Raw genomic sequence first — 21,212 nt, 5'->3', positions numbered from 1 at the left:
GAACCATGGCATGGTTATATGACGAGTGCCAAATACATATTGGAGACGGCCAAGTAATAAATGCTGCAAAAAGTCAAGGTGTGTGAGGATTATAATCGTTCTACTATCTAAAGCAGCAAGAACGTAGTTAACTACTTTCAAAAGGGCAGCTTCTGTACTATTACGAGGGCTGTAAATTGCTAAAAATGACTATTTAAATTCAAATCAGACATAAGTTACGACAAAACAACTTTTCCTAAGATTTTGTCACATACATAGGAGATTAGATACCAGTGTGGTAGTTTTTCTATGAAATAAATTCGTTGAGACGGTCTCAAATGTTGTTTACGGATGTCTTTGAAATTATGTATCACAATTGTATGTTGACAATGAGTGGATTGAAACGGTGTTGTCAAGTTCATCTCTTAATAGTTTGCAATTGATGAGGGAAGAAATTTGCAAGCAGATCCGGAAGGTCGACGAAAGAGAAGGTTTATGGAAGTGGTGCACATCTGTTTATTGACATTATCTTGTTAGCAATATAAAAATGCTCTGCGTCCAACTGGAACATTCCTTGATCTTAGTACTGAAGTATTTGCTTATGAATAGCAAGACCGGATTAAAATCAAATCCTCTCAACGATACAGAGTTCTTCTTTAGCTACGCAAAGTTGGTCCCTAACACTAATATACCATGGGGAACACTTCTGAATGGATAATGTTCATAATGGGGCATGTTCGTAAAGCAATGAACGCAAGCAATTAATCAAATCGTTTAGCTATGGGACGCAGCAAAGTTGTTAGGTGTGCTTGGATGTCATGCATTAAGTGAGTTCTATTTATCTTACGTATGTTTCTCTTTGTAGCAAACAAAGAGGATTAGGGACTGTTACGTCCAAATGGCATATGACGAATAGGTGATATGCTGCAAGTTTGTAGGACACCAATGAAGACTGTTGAATAGTACCATTAGGCGTATGAAGAATCCAGTCTTAAAATGTGACTATGTTTATGGATGGATAGGCTAAATGACTATTTGAGATTAAAAATGTGAATGAAATCTAAGAGTTTTGATGTGTATGGGGTTCAAGGATCGTCAAAGTGAAAATTGAAATCTCAAAATATAATACGGCTGCCGTCAATCGAATTTCGATATTTCAGAGGTTGAGAAACTTCACAAAAAAATACAGAGGTTAACAGTTACATTAGGTTTTTCGCTGGAAATCTTTACATCATATTACGTTATAGGTTTTCCGTTGGAAATCTTTACATCATATTACGTTATAGGTTAAGTGAAAATATGTATGAACAGGGATTTGACAAATTTTTTTCATTCTGGTTTTTGGTCTGCCTGTCAGATATAAAATAAAAATTCATACACACTACTTTAGGATTCTTGAGAACTCATTCAACGACATCTTGGACTGCGTCATTTGTTTTTACGTCAGGACATTCAAGACTACTGGAAATATTTCGGGGCATTCTATAGTTTCTGAATATTCAATACTTATGAACTTGTGATATTACATTTAGGATTATTTCTGATTCATTTAACAATACTTTAAGTGATGTTTTAAATTTTCATTTTGTGGATAAATAAATTGTTTGTTGATATTACTTAAATTGCTGGTTGAACTTCTTTCTGTTACATATGTTTAAACGTAGAGAAGTGACATCAAACAGTGCATGTATTCGGATCATTGATAAAGCTATTTCCGTGCGCATTTCTGGTAGTCCAACTGGTTGGGAGTTGAATAATGCAGTGCACGGTGGTTGCTGAGACTTAAAGAGTAACGGTTGAAGAGGAACCTGAAGTAAATTGTACAACATGATGATAACGTTTTCAAATCGCTTTTGAATGTATGAGTAAAAGTGAAATACCTTCTTATATTACTAAGCTGGCCGGCTTTGAACCAACATTCTTGTTTCACTGCCTGTTACATTTAAGCGAAGACGAATATAATCCAGAGTAATATAGTCCAGTGCAAGGATTAGTATGGAGCCGCACCAGCGATAGGTTATTTAATGTGATTAATGAGTCTGTATTATGACCCAAACGTTTCAGTTGCACAGGCTCAAGTGATGGCAGTATCACGTGACGACGGTATGTTTAACAACGATAGACGTATAGCAATGGGATAACTCTATCGAAAAAATCTAATGGAATGAGGAATTAATTATACACGCATGTTCAATTCGACCTAAGATAATGATAAATACAAAGGATAACTCAGCGTTCATGAGATTATAATAAAATATTAATACATCTACGTGCAACAGCAACAACATAATGATGTTACTACTACTACTACTCCTACTACCACTACTACTACCACTACTACTACTACTACTACTACTACTACTACTAATAATAATAATAATAATAATGTCTGCAGTAGCACTAGCAGCAACAAAATCAATAAACTAAAAAGAGATGAATAAACCAAATACTGCATCTGTAAGATAAAGGAAAATATAAAGAAGACGAAAGGCAGAAATTTATAAATGAAGGAAATATCTACTAACTACATATGTGTGAGGTCACAAAACAAAAAGAGTAAAATTCGTGCCTTACCCCAAGTTCCCAAGAAAACTGAAATAGTGTCAACTTGAAGAATCAATATTTCACAATATCCGAACCTCTTCATTTACTGCTTTGGATAAATACAAGACACTGCATAGCATTTTTTCTTTTAATTATATGCTGCATTTGCAATCTGCATTTGTTTGATTGTAATTACTCCCGATTCCTTCATGGAGTGTAATGATTTCCTGTTTTGCCTTTTACCCCATTACAGACTATTTTATCAAACATTTTAAATATCTCTGTTTGCCATCGATACAATATTTCACATAACTGAAAAATATCTTGGACCAGGCCGATGAATGTATCGAAATTCACTCATTTGTTCACCCACAACATTTCTGAAGTACACCCCTTCCCCACGGAAGAAAACATTTAGGAATGTACATTTAGTTAACGCTATGGAAGCAATATTGTGAATGACGGAACCATTTAAACCAGACGAACCTTATTAGCGCAAAAAGTCTGCGAAACAATTCTTACTTTTATCCGTATTTAAAGAATAAATTCCATATTTATAAGTGCAATGTCTAAAATCATCGGTAGAAGTAGCATAGAACATCAAAAAGTATAACTTTCGTAGTGGTTTCTTCAAGTAATTGATTTATATTGCAATATCTGCAAATATCATATCCATCTTTAATACAATACGGGGCTGTAGATGCGGGAATTTCGAAAGAAATGTTCATTAAAAACTATGTAATTTTCTATCACGAAGAAGTCATCATTTTGGCGTTGCCCCTATCATCATCTGCAAGTATTACAAAAATTACAGAAAGTTTCGTATATATAGCCATCCAGCATGAATTATACATGGTTGGACCCTATGTACAGGCCACTTTTCCTTCAGATTTTCTTTCCTGGGAAATATGTGAGTAAATGGCCCTAAGACAATCTTTACCATATGTATACATATCTATCCATTCATATCGATCGATTGTATTATACTTGGCCGAGATGATCCGATCGTTACTTGTTTTGAGGTTTGAGGGAAATATGCTTGTAAACAAACTTACTCCAAAGCTTTGGCCTTTCCCCAGACGTGCGATCGTATGCACCTTTAATTCCTTGGTTTTCTCGTCTTGAGTAATTTTCTTCATAAATGCTGAAAAATCAAAATATGTCATATTGTAAACATTTGCTTAATTAATAGACAATACATTATATGCACATATTTATGTTCGTAAAATGTAAGTATAAATTTATATGAGTAGAATGGATACTAATCTGTTATCATAAAGTTTATGTTCTTTTCATTTAAGGAGTTTTCTAATTACACGATGTTCGTGCAATTGTATTCAAGTAGCTAATTTCTGAAAGGAATAAACCGATGTTTATCAGTAAGAAGTACGCGAAAGACGACACGGCCGGATGATGAAGAAATGTTTTGTCTGAATCGTGTAGTTCATTCCATGTGTCAAGTTACATCAATCTGCGATAACAGTGTCTACGAAAATGAGCAAAGGTAAACGCAGATCACTGCAACAAAAATACACAAATTTATTGAAGGGTGTTGTACTTTTCATGAGACACCCATGTAATTAATGGGCTCCTTAGTAGCCGAGTGATATTAGGCGCACGCCATAACAGATCAGCACACATCTCACAGCTGTTTCAGTTCGAGTCTCAGCTGGACCGATGTAGGCATGTGAGACAATCATGTGGGTGTATGGTTCTTGCTATGATCTTCGTGTATTCTTCCTCGATCAAACATATTGGCTGCTATGTAGGCCTATCTTGTGGTGAAAATGGCCGTAGACACCACAAACTAAACCATCCACATACCAGGGACAAATATAGCAAGACCCTGAAGGAAATACTGTTTCAAAAAAGGCGTTACACACAAAGATTAGTGCTGGCCACTGAAATAAGAAATATAGGTCAAATTAGAATATATTTGCATCTTGGCACCTCATCCAGATACAAAGTTAATCGACGCTGGAGGAAATAGTGCCAAAGAAACAAAACAAAATGCGTGGTTTATTACAAGCCACTGTGAAGAGGCATATATGTTAAAGCAAACTAGTTTCTACTTAAAGGTGTAGCACCTTTCATGATACATATTTATCCCACGTTACACGATTCTGCATGCAAAGTGTCAACGAAACTGAGCTAAGCGCAACCCCAACGTAGAGAACTAAAATCAATTTAAATGTAAGCGCAAGTTACTCAACTGAAATATGGGTTACAATGACTTAGTTTTCATAACTATTGTAGTATTCATCATAAACTATTTTCATAACAAGCCATGTTATTCCACAAGAATTTGTGTCTGAGAAAGTATCTAAACGCAAACCCTAACCTCATTATTGTCGCTTGACCGACTGGCAATTGACGGACAGAAATCATCAATCCATAAGCAAGAATTTTGTTCACTTATTCTTAATCTTTTGTTGTTTGTTGCCTTTATAGTCCGGTAAAACACAAAAACTGTTGAATAAATCTTACATCTACCACAGATGCTTACAAAATAGAAAGAAGAGATAGTGCACTTATAATACATAAACAGGAGACAGTATAGAGTAGAGAAGACGAAGGAGAGGAAGAAGGGAAAGAAAAAGAGCAAGATATTCATCGAACGGTGATTCATTGAGATCAGTCAAAGTATTATGCAACTCAAATACCATGCCTCTGATTGCTAACCAAAATACATGTATTCAATGCAGTTCGGACATATTCAGTTTTGGCAAGGACTATAGCCGAGTGTTTGTCCTTTAAAGAACTATTTTTAATTTATGTTTGAAGTTGAATTTTAAAACTGAAGAGTATATATTTGTTTACACTAGTATAACTTCCACTCTTCTAAGTCTGTAGCAATTTGAGCTGAAAGTGCCTTTATGTATCTTGAGAGCTCGCCTAGGGCAGGCACATCGTGTAAACAGACTATAGCAATTGTAAGCAGTAGGAAAGATTGTTAGTCACCTGGCATTATTGCGATTGTATGGTTATGCCAGGTTTCGCTTCTTCACTCTAAATCGCCTAAACAAGTATTGAAATGAAATGAATTCAAAGATAATCATTATTTGAAGAAACGCTATACAGAACATAATAAATAGAGCAATAAATACCTTCAGTGAAACTTACTCATAATAAATAGCTTTCTAAAAATTGCCTTAATGATACTTTTGATCGAAAAAAGCTATTTCCTTTCTTCAGCTCTGAAGATAACGAAGAATAAAAGAAAACAATAGGTGTTATAAACAAGAACACCCAATTATTCAAACTTCAAAACAAATAAATGTTAGAAAGAAGCAAACGGTCAAAACCATCTTGGCAGAAAGGTGCCAACAATAAAATGTGAATTTCTGTTGCTTCCGCTTATCAAAGTAAATGTTTGCCTTAGGTGAACCTTTTATGTGGTTTTTCGATATTCTGTTTTATGCTTAATACTACAGGCGTCAGACTTAATACTTGCACGAAATTATCGTCCTTACAATATATAAGACACTGCTGAACCACAGAAGAGAAAAGGAAAAAGGATAAATTGCCACCCACCCACCCGCTATAAAGAACCAAGAAGAGAAAAAAAAAAGTAAAAAAGAATTTAAGCTTAAAAGTATATTTCACGCAAACTATACAAACCATTTCCGGATAAAATTAGGTAAAACGACTCCGCATCGTGCCCCTGTTTGATAATAGTTTTCTTTGTCTCTATTCTGAAAACAATATGTGACATTATATTTGAAAAACAACCTGATTATGTTGTCGTTGTGCATAAAAGAAGTAAACTATATTTAACAGCATATCATTTAAATCAGTATGACAACATTATTTTTATTTGAGTTAATAATGACCTATTTTAACTTCTAGTGACATTTTAGAAAAATCATCAAAGACAAACACACATTAATTTAAACATTGCTTGAAAACGAGAATTGAATAATGCATAGAATAAAATAATGTTCATCAATCAAACAGAAGACAATACACCTCAAAATGCATCCATTGACGCTAAGACATCGTTGAGGGTGATATCAGAGCAAGTTTGAACTAATGAAAACAATGTCAGAGGAAATGAAAAATATGGAAATTATGCAGCTAACTTTGATGACAAATCATGTTCACTGTGTAAAATGCCTTTTTAATGAAATGCAACGCATCTGTCCATCAATAATGCACGATAAAGCATTTCATTAGTACTTTGCCTTGAAACTAATAGATGCCATGCACTGCCGCAAACAATAGGAAAGGAATAGGATGAAGCTCTAGAGCTAGCAATAGGAGTATCTTGCTCAGAATAATGACAGATCGAAATCCTCGTCATTAAGAAATGCAAAGCGAACTGCTTCTGGTGGCAAAGTAGGGTTGAGTCCAGAATTTGTCATAGATCTTATTGTGTCTGGTGTCTGCTTTGTACATGCATATTGTTTATTCCCTTGCGGTAGAACTTATTTAGCTGTACAGTTGGAAAACCGTTTTGAATTTGAGTCGTTAAAAACATCTTTCTCTCTCTCTCTCTCTCTCTCTCTCTCTCTCTCTCTATATATATATATATATATATATATATATATATATATATATATATATATATATATATATAATTAACAAACACAATTGCATGTCCTTTGCAAGATGACAAAGATATGAAATCGAGAAAGGTAAAAAGTGTCTGAGTGATTTGTCACCACAAATAGCCATAGTGTTACGAGTACATGCTCTTCAAAACAGCAATATAAAAGAGTAAAGAGAACAAGCTTCGTAAAATTTAACAAATAAATTATTTCCCTAGAATAAAGAGTGAAACAAGGAGAAATAAAGAACTTACGGATTTACGGATTAAATCCCAAAATAATCCAAAAATTAAACAAAACACAAGTGTTATAAATGAAAAGTTCTAAATGATTCACAGTTGAAATCCCGAGGCAAATCCAAGCTGGAAGGCGACGACGTCTGTAATAGTCAGCATTGCACTGATGTGTCAGCAGTCTTTTGTTGAATCACAGAAAATATTATTCCAGTTTTTGAATTTCATAAAAATTCAAGCAGATGGCTTTGTCAAAGAAGTATCAGAGCATTTATGTATTTCAAGGGGAAAATCACTTAAAGTTCAATAATTGCAAGGAAATAAAAACTGGATACAACATAAAACAACTTGACGCCTCAATTGTTAAGGCATGTCTGCTAGAATCCTTATCATAACATCAGTTATAAGACTAACTAAAACGAAAAACAAGTTCTCGGATGGGGGTCAAGAGTTGATTGTTTTTGAATATATATATATATATATATATATATATATATATATATATATACTTATGTCACTTGTTTAGGCTTGAATAAACAGTAACACATGAAAGAGTGAAGACAACAAGCTTTTTAAAATACAATACTTTATTTTCCTGAAAAAAGTCTGTAAAAATGAAACAAATATGAACTTACGATTTTATAGAATCAAATCCATACATAATCCAAAAAATAATCCGAGAATAAAATTGTGGTAGTCAAAATGTTATATTGATTTAACGTTCGAATCCTGACGAAGAATCCAGATGGAAAACGATGACGTATGCTGCAATCTGTAGTGTTTAAGTCTACAGTTCGTTGTAGAAATACAAATAATGACACTCCTGTGTTGGATATCAAATATTTAATTTGTAAGCAAAGTCTTTCCAAAATTTATGTGTGAGCATTCCTCAAAATATTTCCAGAGAGAAAAGAATTAATCCTTTTGAAATGAAACTGATCTGAATCACAACATTGTCACCAGCTAGGTCGTTGCCTAGTAATGAACGAATGCCCTCAACAGGTAAAGCATACACTATTCCGACTGCCACGGGTCCTGAGACTACTTCTGATGACAAATTTACACAATGGAGAAGAACATTAACAAAGAAGCACTCAACTCCCTGAATAAGAACGCTCTCATCAGAAGAAGATTTCTTAGTAAAAGGCAATGTACCTGATGATAAAAGACTGAGAAGCTCATGTGTCCTTTATAATTTTATAGGCATAGAGCTGGCCGAATCACTCAAGAGCGATATAGAACTCTTCGATATGAATAGTTCATAATTCTCCATAATAAAATGAGACTATTATTTATTAGACCCAACAAATGTATTGGTTTCAATAAATGACAGTGACCTAGACCTCTTAGAAAAAAGAGCATTTGGAATAGGTCTGTCATGATTCTGTTGCTGTTTGTTCAATTTGTAGCAATCTGAAATAACGTGTCCTTTCTTCTTACAATATGTACATGTTGGAAGAGATAAGATTACTGATCATTCTTATCAGAAACGTGATTTCTAAAAGTTGTGCCAGATTGTGTTCGTATTAGGCTGAAATACCTTTCTAACAGAAGACTGCTGCGTGGAAAAATTACTTAAAAAAGAAACAGTATGAGCTAAGGAATACTCGTCAGCAGTACGAGAAGAATTTTCCAAGGTTTCGACCTTACGTTCATCAAGATAAGTCTTAATGTCACTATGGACACAGTTCTTGAACTCTTCAAATAATACGAGTTGTCTTAGATTTTCATAATCTTGATCAACTTTCTTGGCTACGCACTTGCACTTTTCTCTTGGAAATTCGACATGAGTTTTTGCAGCCTTATTTTTATAGTTCCTGAAGTTTTGTCGATAAGCCTTATGGAATAACATATAACCCTTTAATATGCGTTCCTTAAAAAGATCATAGGGATGCATATATATCTCGGGCGTTGTCAAAATGTGCACTTTTTAACACTAAAGTCCAATGCTTCCTCGGCCATTTCAAATTTATAAAAAAAAATATTTAAAAAATGAGGAAAATATTTTTCTATTTCTTTTTCTCTAAAAGGGGGCATCAACCTAAAATTCTTCGTAAACCAAAGCTTGAATTTGTATTTAAAGTCGGAATGTGTTTTTCATTTTCCAGCTCCAATTCTCTTAATTTAACGGATATTTATTATTTTCCTTCTCTATTTGCATTTGCATCTGTCTCTATCTCTCCCTTTTCTCCAATTGCAACTGCATTTGTTCTCTTCTTTCTTTCTCTCTTCTCTTTCCCAAATTGCAACTGTATTTGTTTCACTCTTCTCTTTCTCCAGTTGCAACTGAGGTTTTTTCTTTCTGAAGTTCTCAAGCGTTCTTAACTCTAATTCCACCTTGTATTTTAATTTTAATTCCTACACTTTTATGTCAGAGACTGATAGATACTTACTGATGAAAACCAATGTACTTTTATCCAAAACATTCTTTTGCACCAAATATTGGACCAAAATATTCTTTATTTCTTGCATCGTTAAAGAAGCTTTTGCCTCAGAAAGATCATATTTTCTGGCAAGCTGAATCAATTCATCATTTTGCAGGAACTTCTACCTGTTCCTGGGTAGGATATTAAGAACAGATATTTACTTTTGATGATATTGTAAAAAAAAAATGCCTGTTGATTTCACTAAAGATTTCCAAAATATGAAATAATACTTAGGATTGAAAATTGCGAAACTAGGGGAATTCATATTTCAAAATTAAAGTTTTCTGAAATATTGTAGCAAATTTGTCCCGAACGAGCCCCCAATTTTCTGTTACGAGTCTATGCTCTTAAAATAAGTAACAGAAATGAGATAAAACAACAAGATTGGTAAATTTTAACAAACAATTTATTTCCTTAGAATATAAAAAGAAATAAAATGAGAAATATAACCCACGGTTTTACTAATTAAATCCAAAAATAATCCAAGAATTCTTCCAAGTATTAAAAAACACAAGTCCTATCAATAAAAAGTTCTCGGTGAATCACACTTGAAATCCCAACGAAGAAGCAAGATAGACGGCGATGACGTCTGTAATAGTCAGCGTTGCACTGATGTGTCGACAGACTCTTGCTGCATCGCAGAAAATATTATTCCAGTTTTTGAATTTCGTATAAATTCAAGTAAATGTCTTTGTCCAAGAATTATCAGAGCACTTGTGTATTTATAGGGACACTTAATCACTTGAAGAAAAAATAACACTAAGCCCAATTGGACACAACATAAAACAGCTTGACGCCTCATTTGGAAAGGCACGACTGCTAGAATTCTTATCATGACATTACTTATAAGATTAACTAAAACGCAAAATGGAAGTTTGTTACATGAAAATTCTCAAGTAGTCGAGGTATGGCCTTGACTCAACTTAATGACTCTTACTCTGAGACAGATTATAGAAAATAACAAAATTGTTTAATTAAACTGTCATTGATTTTAAAACAAGTTCATCAACTAGATACAATTTTTATATTATTAGTTGTTTACGTCGAAACTAAAAAAATATAAAAATCAGTCAGGTCAAAAACAGAACTGAACTCTATTATGGACCATATCGTCTCCAGCAAACACTATTACATTACAATAGCATATAATAAAAAAATTAAACTTACAAATAATTATATTAAATATACATAACAATAGACAAAGACAAGATATCGCTAAGGTGAGGCACTAATAAAGGATAAAAATGAACAGTAGAGTAACACAGCAACAAAGAAAATGTATTAAATTATGTTAAAAGTTTCTTAATTTTATCCATACTATGCACATCATTAATGTCTTGTAAGACCCTGAAATATTCTTCGGAGGAAGAGTTTTTGTCAGAAATAATTTGAAGTGTACCTCAACAGGAGATGATCTTACTACCAATCATTTAATACTCATCACCGTTAATGCTTTCTCGTGTCAGATACTCAGCATCATGAACGCTGTAATCGTATCAGATACTCAGCACCATTAAATCTGACCTGTCACACTCAGCATCCTTAACTCTTTATCTAGTCAGATACTCAGTATCATGAACGTTGTCTCGTGTCAGATACTCAGCACCATGAATCCCTTCACGTGACAGATACTCAGCACCATGAATGCTTTCTCGTGTCAGATACTCAGCAACATGAATGCTTTCTCGTGTCAGACACTCAGCACTATGAATGCTTTCACGTGTCAGATACTCAGCACCATGAATGCCTTCACGTGACAGATACTCAGCACCATGAATGCCTTCACATGACAGATACTCAGCACCATGAATGCTTTCACGTGTCAGATACTCAGCACCATGAATGCTTTCACGTGTTAGATACTCAGCACCATTAATGCTTTCTCGCGTCAGATTCTCAGCACCATGAATACTTCTTTGCGTCAGATATTCACCACGATTTTTTTCCTCTTGTCAGATACTCATCATCATGAAGGCTGTCTCATGTCATATTTTCAGCACCATACTGGACAATAGATGAAAGATCTTCCAAAGACAAATCATCTGTAACTTTGTTAAGCTCTCGTGCAATTAGTTTCAGATACAATGTATAGCATCTTCATATTTTACGTTTCGAAAAAAAAAACAAGAAGCAAAGATAACAAGAGTAATTGCAAGTAATGTTATATGCTACTTACGTTTGGTACCAGGCTACCATGCATAATTTCTCCTGTGTCTTTAGCGGATACTCAGAGAGGAAACGAAGGGTCTGAAGTCCATTCATGGCCTATTAAAATTTTGAATATACAGTAATAACCTATTGCGAACATAATCTAGCAGTCTGTATGAAGTGAAAATATACACTAATACCGATCATTGTATTAAAATGATTTCAACCCCATCCATTTACGTAATAGAGTCCATTACTACCAAACCTCTAAATCTTAGAGACAGTAGTAAAACGCTAAAATTTTATATTACCACGTTGATTTTCGTCACGTTAAGCACGCTGGTGCAAAAGCATTGTTTTGAATTTATAACATAACATTTTGGAATGGGATGCATTATATAGCTCATGTTAATTAGCTGTCAAAAAGAGATACTAAAAGGGTCCATTTTCACCAGCATTTCATATTGTCTATACATAAAACTTGTATTGGTCCAACTCAAGCTAAACTTAGATTTCATACAATCATTTCTCTTGATTAAAGACTTGATGTTAATTGCAGACCAGTGATTGATTGATGCAATACAGACTATGACATTTGATGTAACATAATAGCAGGCATCAGTTCATACAAATGCTACCAATATTTAAACATTCCATTGGTACATGTAAATCTAACTAATATTTAGACAGTCCATGAGTACATGTAAATCCTACTGATATTTAGACATGTCCTAAGTACATGTAAATCCTACTGATATTTAGACATGTCCTAAGTACATGTAAATCCTACTGATATTTAGACATGTCCTAAGTACATGTAAATCCTACCGCTATGCAGACATCTCATGAGTACATGTAAATCCTACTGATATTTAGACAGTCCATGAGTACATGTAAATCCTACTGATATTTAGACATGTCCTAAGTACATGTAAATCCTACTGATATTTAGACATGTCCTAAGTACATGTAAATCCTACTGATATTTAGACATGTCCAAAGTACATGTAATTCCTGCTAATATCACTGGTCAACAGTGAAATCATTACTGACTTGAAAAGGCCCTAATCTGTAGTATTTTGGTGTGCCGAACACGAATATAACCGTGAAAAATTTGTATTGGCTCTCGTTTTGAAGATATTCATATACCTCATTTTCTATGTTTCACTGTGTAAATTTCTCCAGGAGGACTGCAGCAACATCCGGAATAATGATGTAACATTGCATAATACCATCATGCTCACATCATCCACAGTTGATTGCATCATTTTCTGATGCAATGCAATACTAATGCCATGCGGCTGCTGAAGTAAGTTGACGTCAGCAGTGTACTATACATGTGTAGGCCTATTATACTAATGCCAGGCGGCTGCTGAAGCTGACGTAAGCAGTGTACTATATAAAGCCCAATCAGATAGGTTCAGCATTTAAAATATTTTAGACGTTGTGCGAGACAGTTCAAGCTACTGTTACATAAAACTTATTATTTTATCCATTTACGTACAATAAAGAACAGTAATGCCTCGAAAGTGTGTTAATACCGCGGACAATTTTTGCTATATTTGTGGGGAAGTGACATTTGCCAACCAGAAGAAAAGTATCAATTCTCAAGTGAAGAAGGAATATCATCTTTACTTCGGATGCAAGGTTGGTGACCAAGACAAGCCTTGGGCTCCGCATATATGCTGTGCTACATGTACAACACAGTTTTCACAGTGGTTGAATTGCAAAAGGTCATCAATGCCGTTTGCAGTCCCAATGGTGTGGAGAGAGCCAAGCAACCACCTAAATGACTGTTACTTCTGCTTGGTTCCTCCTCTTTCCGGCGGAATAACGAAGCGAAAGAAGTCGAGAATAGTCTACCCAAACATTCCGTCTGCATTGAGACCAGTTCCACATGGTGAGGGACTTCCTATTCCAGAACCTCCAGCAGAATATTCTCTTGATTCATCTGACGAAGACAAAGGTGAGTCGACCTGTTCTTCTCCTGGTCCATCAGCATGCAGTGATCCAGATTTTCACTGTGGTGCATCATCAACCCCACACAGAATAACACAGGAAGAACTAAATGACCTGATTCGTGATTTGGACTTATCAAAGAACAAGGCAGAATTGCTAGGATCAAGACTCCAACAATGGAATCTTCTAGAAGAAGATGTCACAATTACTGCATATCGAAAGCGCCACCAGCAATTGGAGCCTTTCTTCAGAAAGGAAAGTAATCTGATATTCTGTTCCGATATTGAGGGCCTCATGAATGCTTTAAAAATCACTCATGACCCACAAGAATGGAGACTATTTGTGGACTCTTCGAAACTGAGTCTCAAGGCTGTGCTTTTGCACAATGGAAACATTCTTCCATCTATTCCAGTAGCGTATGCTGTCCACATGAAAGAGACATACGATAACTTAAGGCAGCTACTGAATTCCATTGAGTATAACAAGTACAGCTGGCACCTCTGTGGTGATTTGAAGGTAGTTGCCCTTTTAATGGGACTGCAGCAAGGATATACAAAATACATGTGTTTCTTATGCGAGTGGGATAGCCGAGCAAGGGAAATGCACTACATGAGGAAGGAATGGACTCACAGGCAGAATATAGCCATTGGAGAGAAGAATATCCAACACCCAGCTCTGGTTGAGGCTCAGAAAATCTTGCTACCACCCCTTCACATCAAACTAGGTTTGATGAAGAACTTCGTGAAAGCCATTGACCGGACTTTGCCAGCATTCCGATACCTGCATGAAAAATTCCCTCGACTCAGCGAAGCAAAGATTAAAGAGGGAGTTTCTGTGGGTCCTCAGATTCGAGAGCTTTTCAAAGATGACCGGTTCAACAACTTGCTGGAAGGTGACGCGAAACAAGCATGGAATGCTTTTCGCCTAGTTTCTAGAAACTTCCTCGGAAATGTTAGGGCAGAAAACTATAAGGAACTAGTAGAAGACATGTTGATGAAGTATAAGAAACTTGGCTGCAATATGTCTCTAAAGATTCACTTCCTTCATTCCCATTTGGATTTCTTTCCTAGCAACTGTGGTATTGTTAGTGATGAACACGGCGAACGTTTTCATCAAGATATCGCAACAATGGAACAAAGATACCAGGGAAAATGGTCCACTACAATGCTGGCTGACTACTGCTGGACACTCCTCAGAGATGCTCCCGAACAGCTGTACAAGAGACAGGCGAAGAAATCTAAGATGTAGTCAATGACTTGATTTTTTATAGGTAGGCTATTACAGTTGACCTTTTACTATTGGAATGCATTTCGTTATGTAAACATTAATTTCTTGCAGATTACAAAAAAACTAGAGCCAATTTTGCAATTTGACTGTCATATTCGTGTTCAGCACATAAAAATTGATAAGAATTGACTAATTTTATTTCAGTAACATGACTTTTGTAAAAATTTGTTGTCCAGTGTATTTTAAAAAGCCCATGAGTGCATGTAAATTCTAGCAATATTTAGACAGGCCATGAATTTTCAAATTGCTTTTAGCATGCTTCGGCTTAAGTTCAAAAACAGCTGACATTTTTCAACTTTAATTCCAATCAAATTAGAATCATAAATCTATCTTTCAGGATTTTCTTAATCTAAGTCTTTCCAAGTACCGTGTTTGACTTGAATGATATGTGATTTGGCTTTCATTCGCTTCATTACGGTACCTTGGTTAGTCTTGAAAGACCTTCCGAACACAGGATCACACTCGGAACACGTAATTCTTTCCAAAAAAAGAATGGATCATTGGCAAAATGCTGAATGTGAATAATTGTTGTTCTCGGGGTAAGCATAGTGGCCTTTTATCGTTAGGGCAGATGTCTACTGTATGTTAACTTAATGTTTTTACTAACACTACATTGTGACAGTTCCAAAGTTGTTCGTGCTGAAGGTTTAAAACGCTCTGTCAAAGTTCAGAGACCTGTATAAAGGCCGTTGGAGACTTGATCTCTTATTTTAGCGATTGTGACTAGAAATATGTTTCACCTTTGGTCATCATTTGTTCGTTTTGGCCATCTTTGTTACAATGGAGTGACATCATTGATGTGACCAAAGCGTAACCAAATTTGCATCTTTTTGTGAAAACATGGTGAAATATTATGCATTTGGGTAACTCTCAACTGAAGCACAAAGTATCTCACCTAAATAACCATTAGCTGAATTCATTAAGTTAAGATTCATTCTATTACAGAATGCTATGTTTTTTTAATTTAAATCTTTTGTTAGTTAGTTGTTGTTTTTGTGGGGGTTTTTTTTCATTGCATGCTATTGTAATGATATATTATATGTTGGATTTTACCTTGTTAAAAAGTGAATTCATTTCTTTGTGACCTGAATTGATTTCGTTTATATTCTGTAAACAACTAATACATAGCTAAATTATTATCTGTGTGCATGGGTTTAAAATCAGAATTATTATTAATATAATGAAATTATGTTTGGTCTATGTCTAGGCTTTGGAATTTCCTTAGTGTATTTGACTTGGTCCAGGTTCTGGTTTCCAAAATAACATATGTTTTATTTTGTAAATATCAGGATAATTCTAGAATGTTGTTTTCTATTACGTAATAGTTTTTTTTAAAAAATTAAAAAATGACAATTTGTGACCTGAGGTCAAGTAGAGAACTATATAATCTAATAACTGAGAGGATGTTTCATTCGCGCTTTAAGTTCTTGCACAATCAAGTTCTATTATATGTAGTGTCCAGTATTATTTCGGGCTTGAATATATTTTCTTAAAATTAGTAATTCAAGTGATTATTTTCTTGATAAATACAAAGGTACTCTGTTAATATTCTTGGATACAGACATTGCAATTTTTTGTGAATTCAAACCTGGAATTATATTACCGTGATTCAAGAAAAGACTGTTTGCACACCAACAATCTATGAGGTGCTACGGACACATCATCATCTGCAGTTCTAAATTTATTTTGGACTTGTACTGAGTTGTATTCATGGCTTTGACTTATTAGGACTTGAGTGTGCAATTCTATGATTACATGGGATTAAATTCATCATGAAATAAGTTCCTTCATATTATAGTTTTACTTTGTATTGAAGGGAAATTAATTATTTGTTGAATTGTACAAAACTTGTTGCTTATTGTAAGAGCATATACTGGTAACAAGCAGTTAAAGTACAGATCTTGGATAAGAGCTGATGTTTATATTTGTATATTTCTCTGGATCAATTCAAGCCATGTTCAGTCTTAAGAAGGAACTTTGTTTCCATGTTGTCACGGCGAGGAGAAGTGTGTGTGTGTGTGTGTCTGTGTGTGTGTGTGTGTGTGTGTGTGTGTGTCCCAAATATCTATCAGAAAATCTTTATTTGGAAAGTCGGCTAGAAATGAACGCCTGAAGTAAGAGACATAAAAATACACGCACCTGCTTCACCATGCTCTGGCTTCTATACTGCCCTCGCGTCGTTAAAATTTTCCTTACCTCCTGGCTTAGGGAAATCTGTAGTAATCGAATCATATGAAAACACTATCTTTGATGTTATCTTTAATAATGACAAAAGTATGAACACATAATTTCGGCTTCTCTTGTATATATATATATATATATATATATATATATATATATATATATATATATATATATATATATATATATATATATATATATATACATATATATATATATATATATATATATATATATATATATATATATATATATATATATATATATATATATATATATATATATATTTACTGTATACATGTCATTCTGGAGGAATAAATTCTAATTATTCTCAAAATCACTGGAAATGACTTTGTTAATGAAATAGTGTACCATGATGATATACAATATCTGTCTTTACAGAGTAATTGCAAATAAAGATTCCATAACTCAACAATTTGAAATGTATATGGTTGATTTATAAGACAGATATCTAAACAAGATTCTTATCACAACATATTCAGATATCTAAACAAGATTCTTATCACAACATATTTGCAAGTTTGTATTTTCAATGTATACCATAGTATAACTATCTAGCATACAATTATCACACATTTTCATTATATTGTCAAACACTATTTATTCTTTGAAAATGTTGACTGCTAACTGATGAGTTTACTCCTTTTGTTTCCTGAAGTTAGGTTCAGTTACATGATTGAGATCAGATAACGATAACAATATTTTTAAAAATAGTATGGACACTTCCAGGTTAGTCAGAAATGGGAGGCATGGAATTTTACTGATATATTCATTTAGGTAATCCATAGGAAACTATTCCGATTAAGAGATGAATTAGGGCATGGCTTGTGTATATTGGAATGACCTGTACCTCTTTGTTTGCTTTATAATAACTTTTGTCAAAAGATAAGCCAAGTTCTTCCATTGTGGTAGGCACTGTTTGCTGTTCGATCTCCGAGGCAATATCTACAAAAGACTTCAGTTCCCGTTCAAAGTCATATCGTTTGCTGAAATGGTAGATGAAAATTTAATAAAAGATAAAAATGCAAATATCATGCTTTATATAAAATTGAATACAGAAATATATCAAATTGAATACATAATTATTATAATCCGTTCCAAAGTTGCTTCCCTTAATTTTCTAATATCTGAATTAACATTATTGATTACATATTTGAATATGTTTTTTACGTTACCTGTAAACAGTGTCAAATTCAGTAACGTATATTTGCATAATATCTCTGGGACCTTTATATCTAAATCTTCAATATGTCGATATAGCCCTGTTTTCGATATTTAAAAAATATTAGTTCACCAAGGGCTCATTCAAAGGACAGTGTTAAAGTTTAACCAATATAAATAATTTTCAGAAATATGTTTTCAAATGGTAAAATATAGGTAGTAGTGTTTAAAATACATAATTTTTATAGTGAAAAATTACGCATTGTACGGGCATAATAAGAATCACCGTTAGAAACAAATGAACGAAGATTTTATGATTGGTAACACTTATGTATTTTGCTTTTGATAACATTATGATTAAATCAAAACAGACAGCCAGAAGAAGATACTTGCGACCAGACAAAATAGTTATACATCGTTTTCGAAAACTGAGTTTATTTGTATCTTCTATGACCGGCCTATCTTCAAAAACAGGTATGTCAAGTAATGAATGTAACTCTAAACTGTTAAAGGTTGGTATTCATGTGTCTCTTCATCCATAGGAAACAGTTATGAGCCAAATATATATGAATGTGTACACGATTCTATTGCGTGGAATTATTCCCATTTTATGCTAATAACGTCAAAATGGCGTGATGAACAACGTGCAAATTTATGTAGTACTGTCTTGAATAGTTACAGATTTGTTGCCTCTACGTGTATATAAAAGCTAGTTATGCTTAGAAAGAGGTGTTGTTTGAACTGGCTGTCGACTACTATTGTTTAAATGGGATGTCTAAACAAAGGTAGGCATCGAGACACCAACACCCTGTACGGTGACATCTTTCTGGAACGTAAGTACTGTTAGCGCCTTTCTTCTCAAGTACGGCATAATCTTCTTCTCAACATGCTTTAGTCCTAAAATGATGCTTCAGTGTTAAATTTAGATTTAAAGTTTAAACTTTTCAACTTTGACATAAATAGGAAATCACATATTTTTTTCCTTACATTACATAAATGTATTGCCTTTGTGCTAATTGCACACATGACCGTTGCGCATTCACTTAATTTTCTCTGGATTTAGGACGAATTAAATCGTAACATCGATGTGGAAAAAGGGATTTGTCAAACTTTAAACAAACATCGGATGCTTTCAAAGCGAACCATTTCCATTTATGCAACATTAAATTGAGGACTAATTGGATAACAACTATCTTCCTCCAAGACCGAAGAGCTTGACAACTTGCAAAAAATTCTTGCCTCCGAAACGTAAGAGTTTGACAACGGACGTGATCCACCTTTAGAGTCAAGTTTATTTTCACAAAAATCCATGTTAAGACATTTTTACGAAGTATTTTACTAATGTTGAAATTAAAATTGAAACAGATATCACTCTAACTCTGGCAAGTCATCTCACCAAAATATCGTTAAAAGGTCAAGAATGAGTAACTATTTTGTTTCACTCTAGCGATATACATTTTGTTACTGACTTTCAGCGAGCTACGTTTATGCAATTCATATTCAAAGTAATGGGAGAATAAATTGCAATCGTAGATATTAATAGTGCGATTTGCCCTGATAAATATCATGAAGTTTAACAAAAAATGTATTTTTAATTATATGTGTATCTATCGGAAAATGAAAATTATTGGTAAAATTATACGCTTTGAACTTTCTGTGAATTTTGTCCTTTGTTTAATCTATTTATCATTTTGTAATATTTCTTTATGAAACGCTTACAGGGTAATAAAACAGACGCTTAGTTCTAAAATTTGAATTTTTGCTATTGACATGGGGGAGCTCAGTTGGTACAGTGTCGGTCTCGAAATCTAAGGGTCTTGGGTTCGATACCAGTCCATGGCAGCACATGATGGATATTTCGGCTTGTTCTTGCATAGAGTATTTGAAAAGTGCCGTTGAAAACCAATCAAATCAATCTTAATACATCCCGGAAATCCAATCATTAAACCCAAATACAAGAATCACAATCGACTTGACAGGCAATCTTATCATCTGGTTTATCTATTGCATTTTAGACATAGTAAACTTCAGATATATATATATATATATATATATATATATATATATATATATATATATATATATATATATATATATATATATATATAATTAATAATTAAATTAGAACAGCAGAATGGTTTGTATAAAATGTTCTAAAAGGTAGATCATTGAGGTTTCCCCACATCTACTCTAAGAAAGATCATTGAGGTTTCCCACATTTACTCTAAGAACGTCATAAATATTACTTTCGGGTCCCTAAAGGAACCTTAACAGCTAACAGCGGAAGGTGATATCTACCCCTAGGGTCGTTGTATAGGACCAAGTATCATTCCTAGCATGAATGCCAAATTCAAATAATCCATGCCTTCAGAGGACTTTTAAATTCTTGCCACTGAACTATTTGATTTCAATAGTGAAATATATTCTAATACATAAGCATATAGAGTGAGATACAAATGTAATAATAAACTCTGCTTCATCACGCTGAAATATATACTCTTCATTTTTTCTGAAGCAATATACTTCACCAAACCACAAACCTTTACAAAAACGAAACCTCGGTTATTTTGAGCATGTAAACGAGTCATTTGCTAAAAGCCATACTTTACCTGAATTTACATTATTTTACCTGTTCAAAATAATTGAGATATCGTGTATATCCACACTTATACTTATCACTTTCGTTTGGTGTATCCTAGAAGGATATAACACACACACACACA

At 33.9% G+C, this 21,212-nt stretch overlaps 1 protein-coding gene across 2 annotated transcripts in view; it reads right to left on the bottom strand.

The window, feature by feature from the left end:
• The window catches only part of LOC149796704 (uncharacterized), a 35,374-nt gene that overhangs the window by 10,619 nt on the left and 3,543 nt on the right, over nt 1-21,212 (bottom strand). Inside the window, exons 2-7 of one of the 2 annotated variants that reach the window (XM_089960262.1) lie at nt 18,179-18,314; nt 17,266-17,340; nt 11,909-11,997; nt 6,145-6,218; nt 3,579-3,667; nt 2,554-2,571 (exon numbers count right to left, since the gene is read on the bottom strand). In XM_089960262.1, coding sequence (XP_089816388.1) covers nt 2,554-2,571; nt 3,579-3,667; nt 6,145-6,218; nt 11,909-11,997; nt 17,266-17,340; nt 18,179-18,232 — 399 coding nt within the window. In that variant the 5' untranslated portion in view covers nt 18,233-18,314. The remainder of the gene's footprint in view (nt 1-2,553; nt 2,572-3,578; nt 3,668-6,144; nt 6,219-11,908; nt 11,998-17,265; nt 17,341-18,178; nt 18,315-21,212) is intronic. The other variant, XM_089960263.1, reaches the window with a different exon arrangement.

The sequence above is a fragment of the Sinohyriopsis cumingii genome, chromosome 6, assembly GCF_028554795.1.
Source record: "Sinohyriopsis cumingii isolate HCF-2022 chromosome 6, ASM2855479v2, whole genome shotgun sequence".
Taxonomy (NCBI): domain Eukaryota; kingdom Metazoa; phylum Mollusca; class Bivalvia; order Unionida; family Unionidae; genus Sinohyriopsis; species Sinohyriopsis cumingii.
The sequence above is the reverse complement of the archived record's forward strand: the minus strand, read 5'-3'. Positions and strand labels throughout refer to the sequence as shown.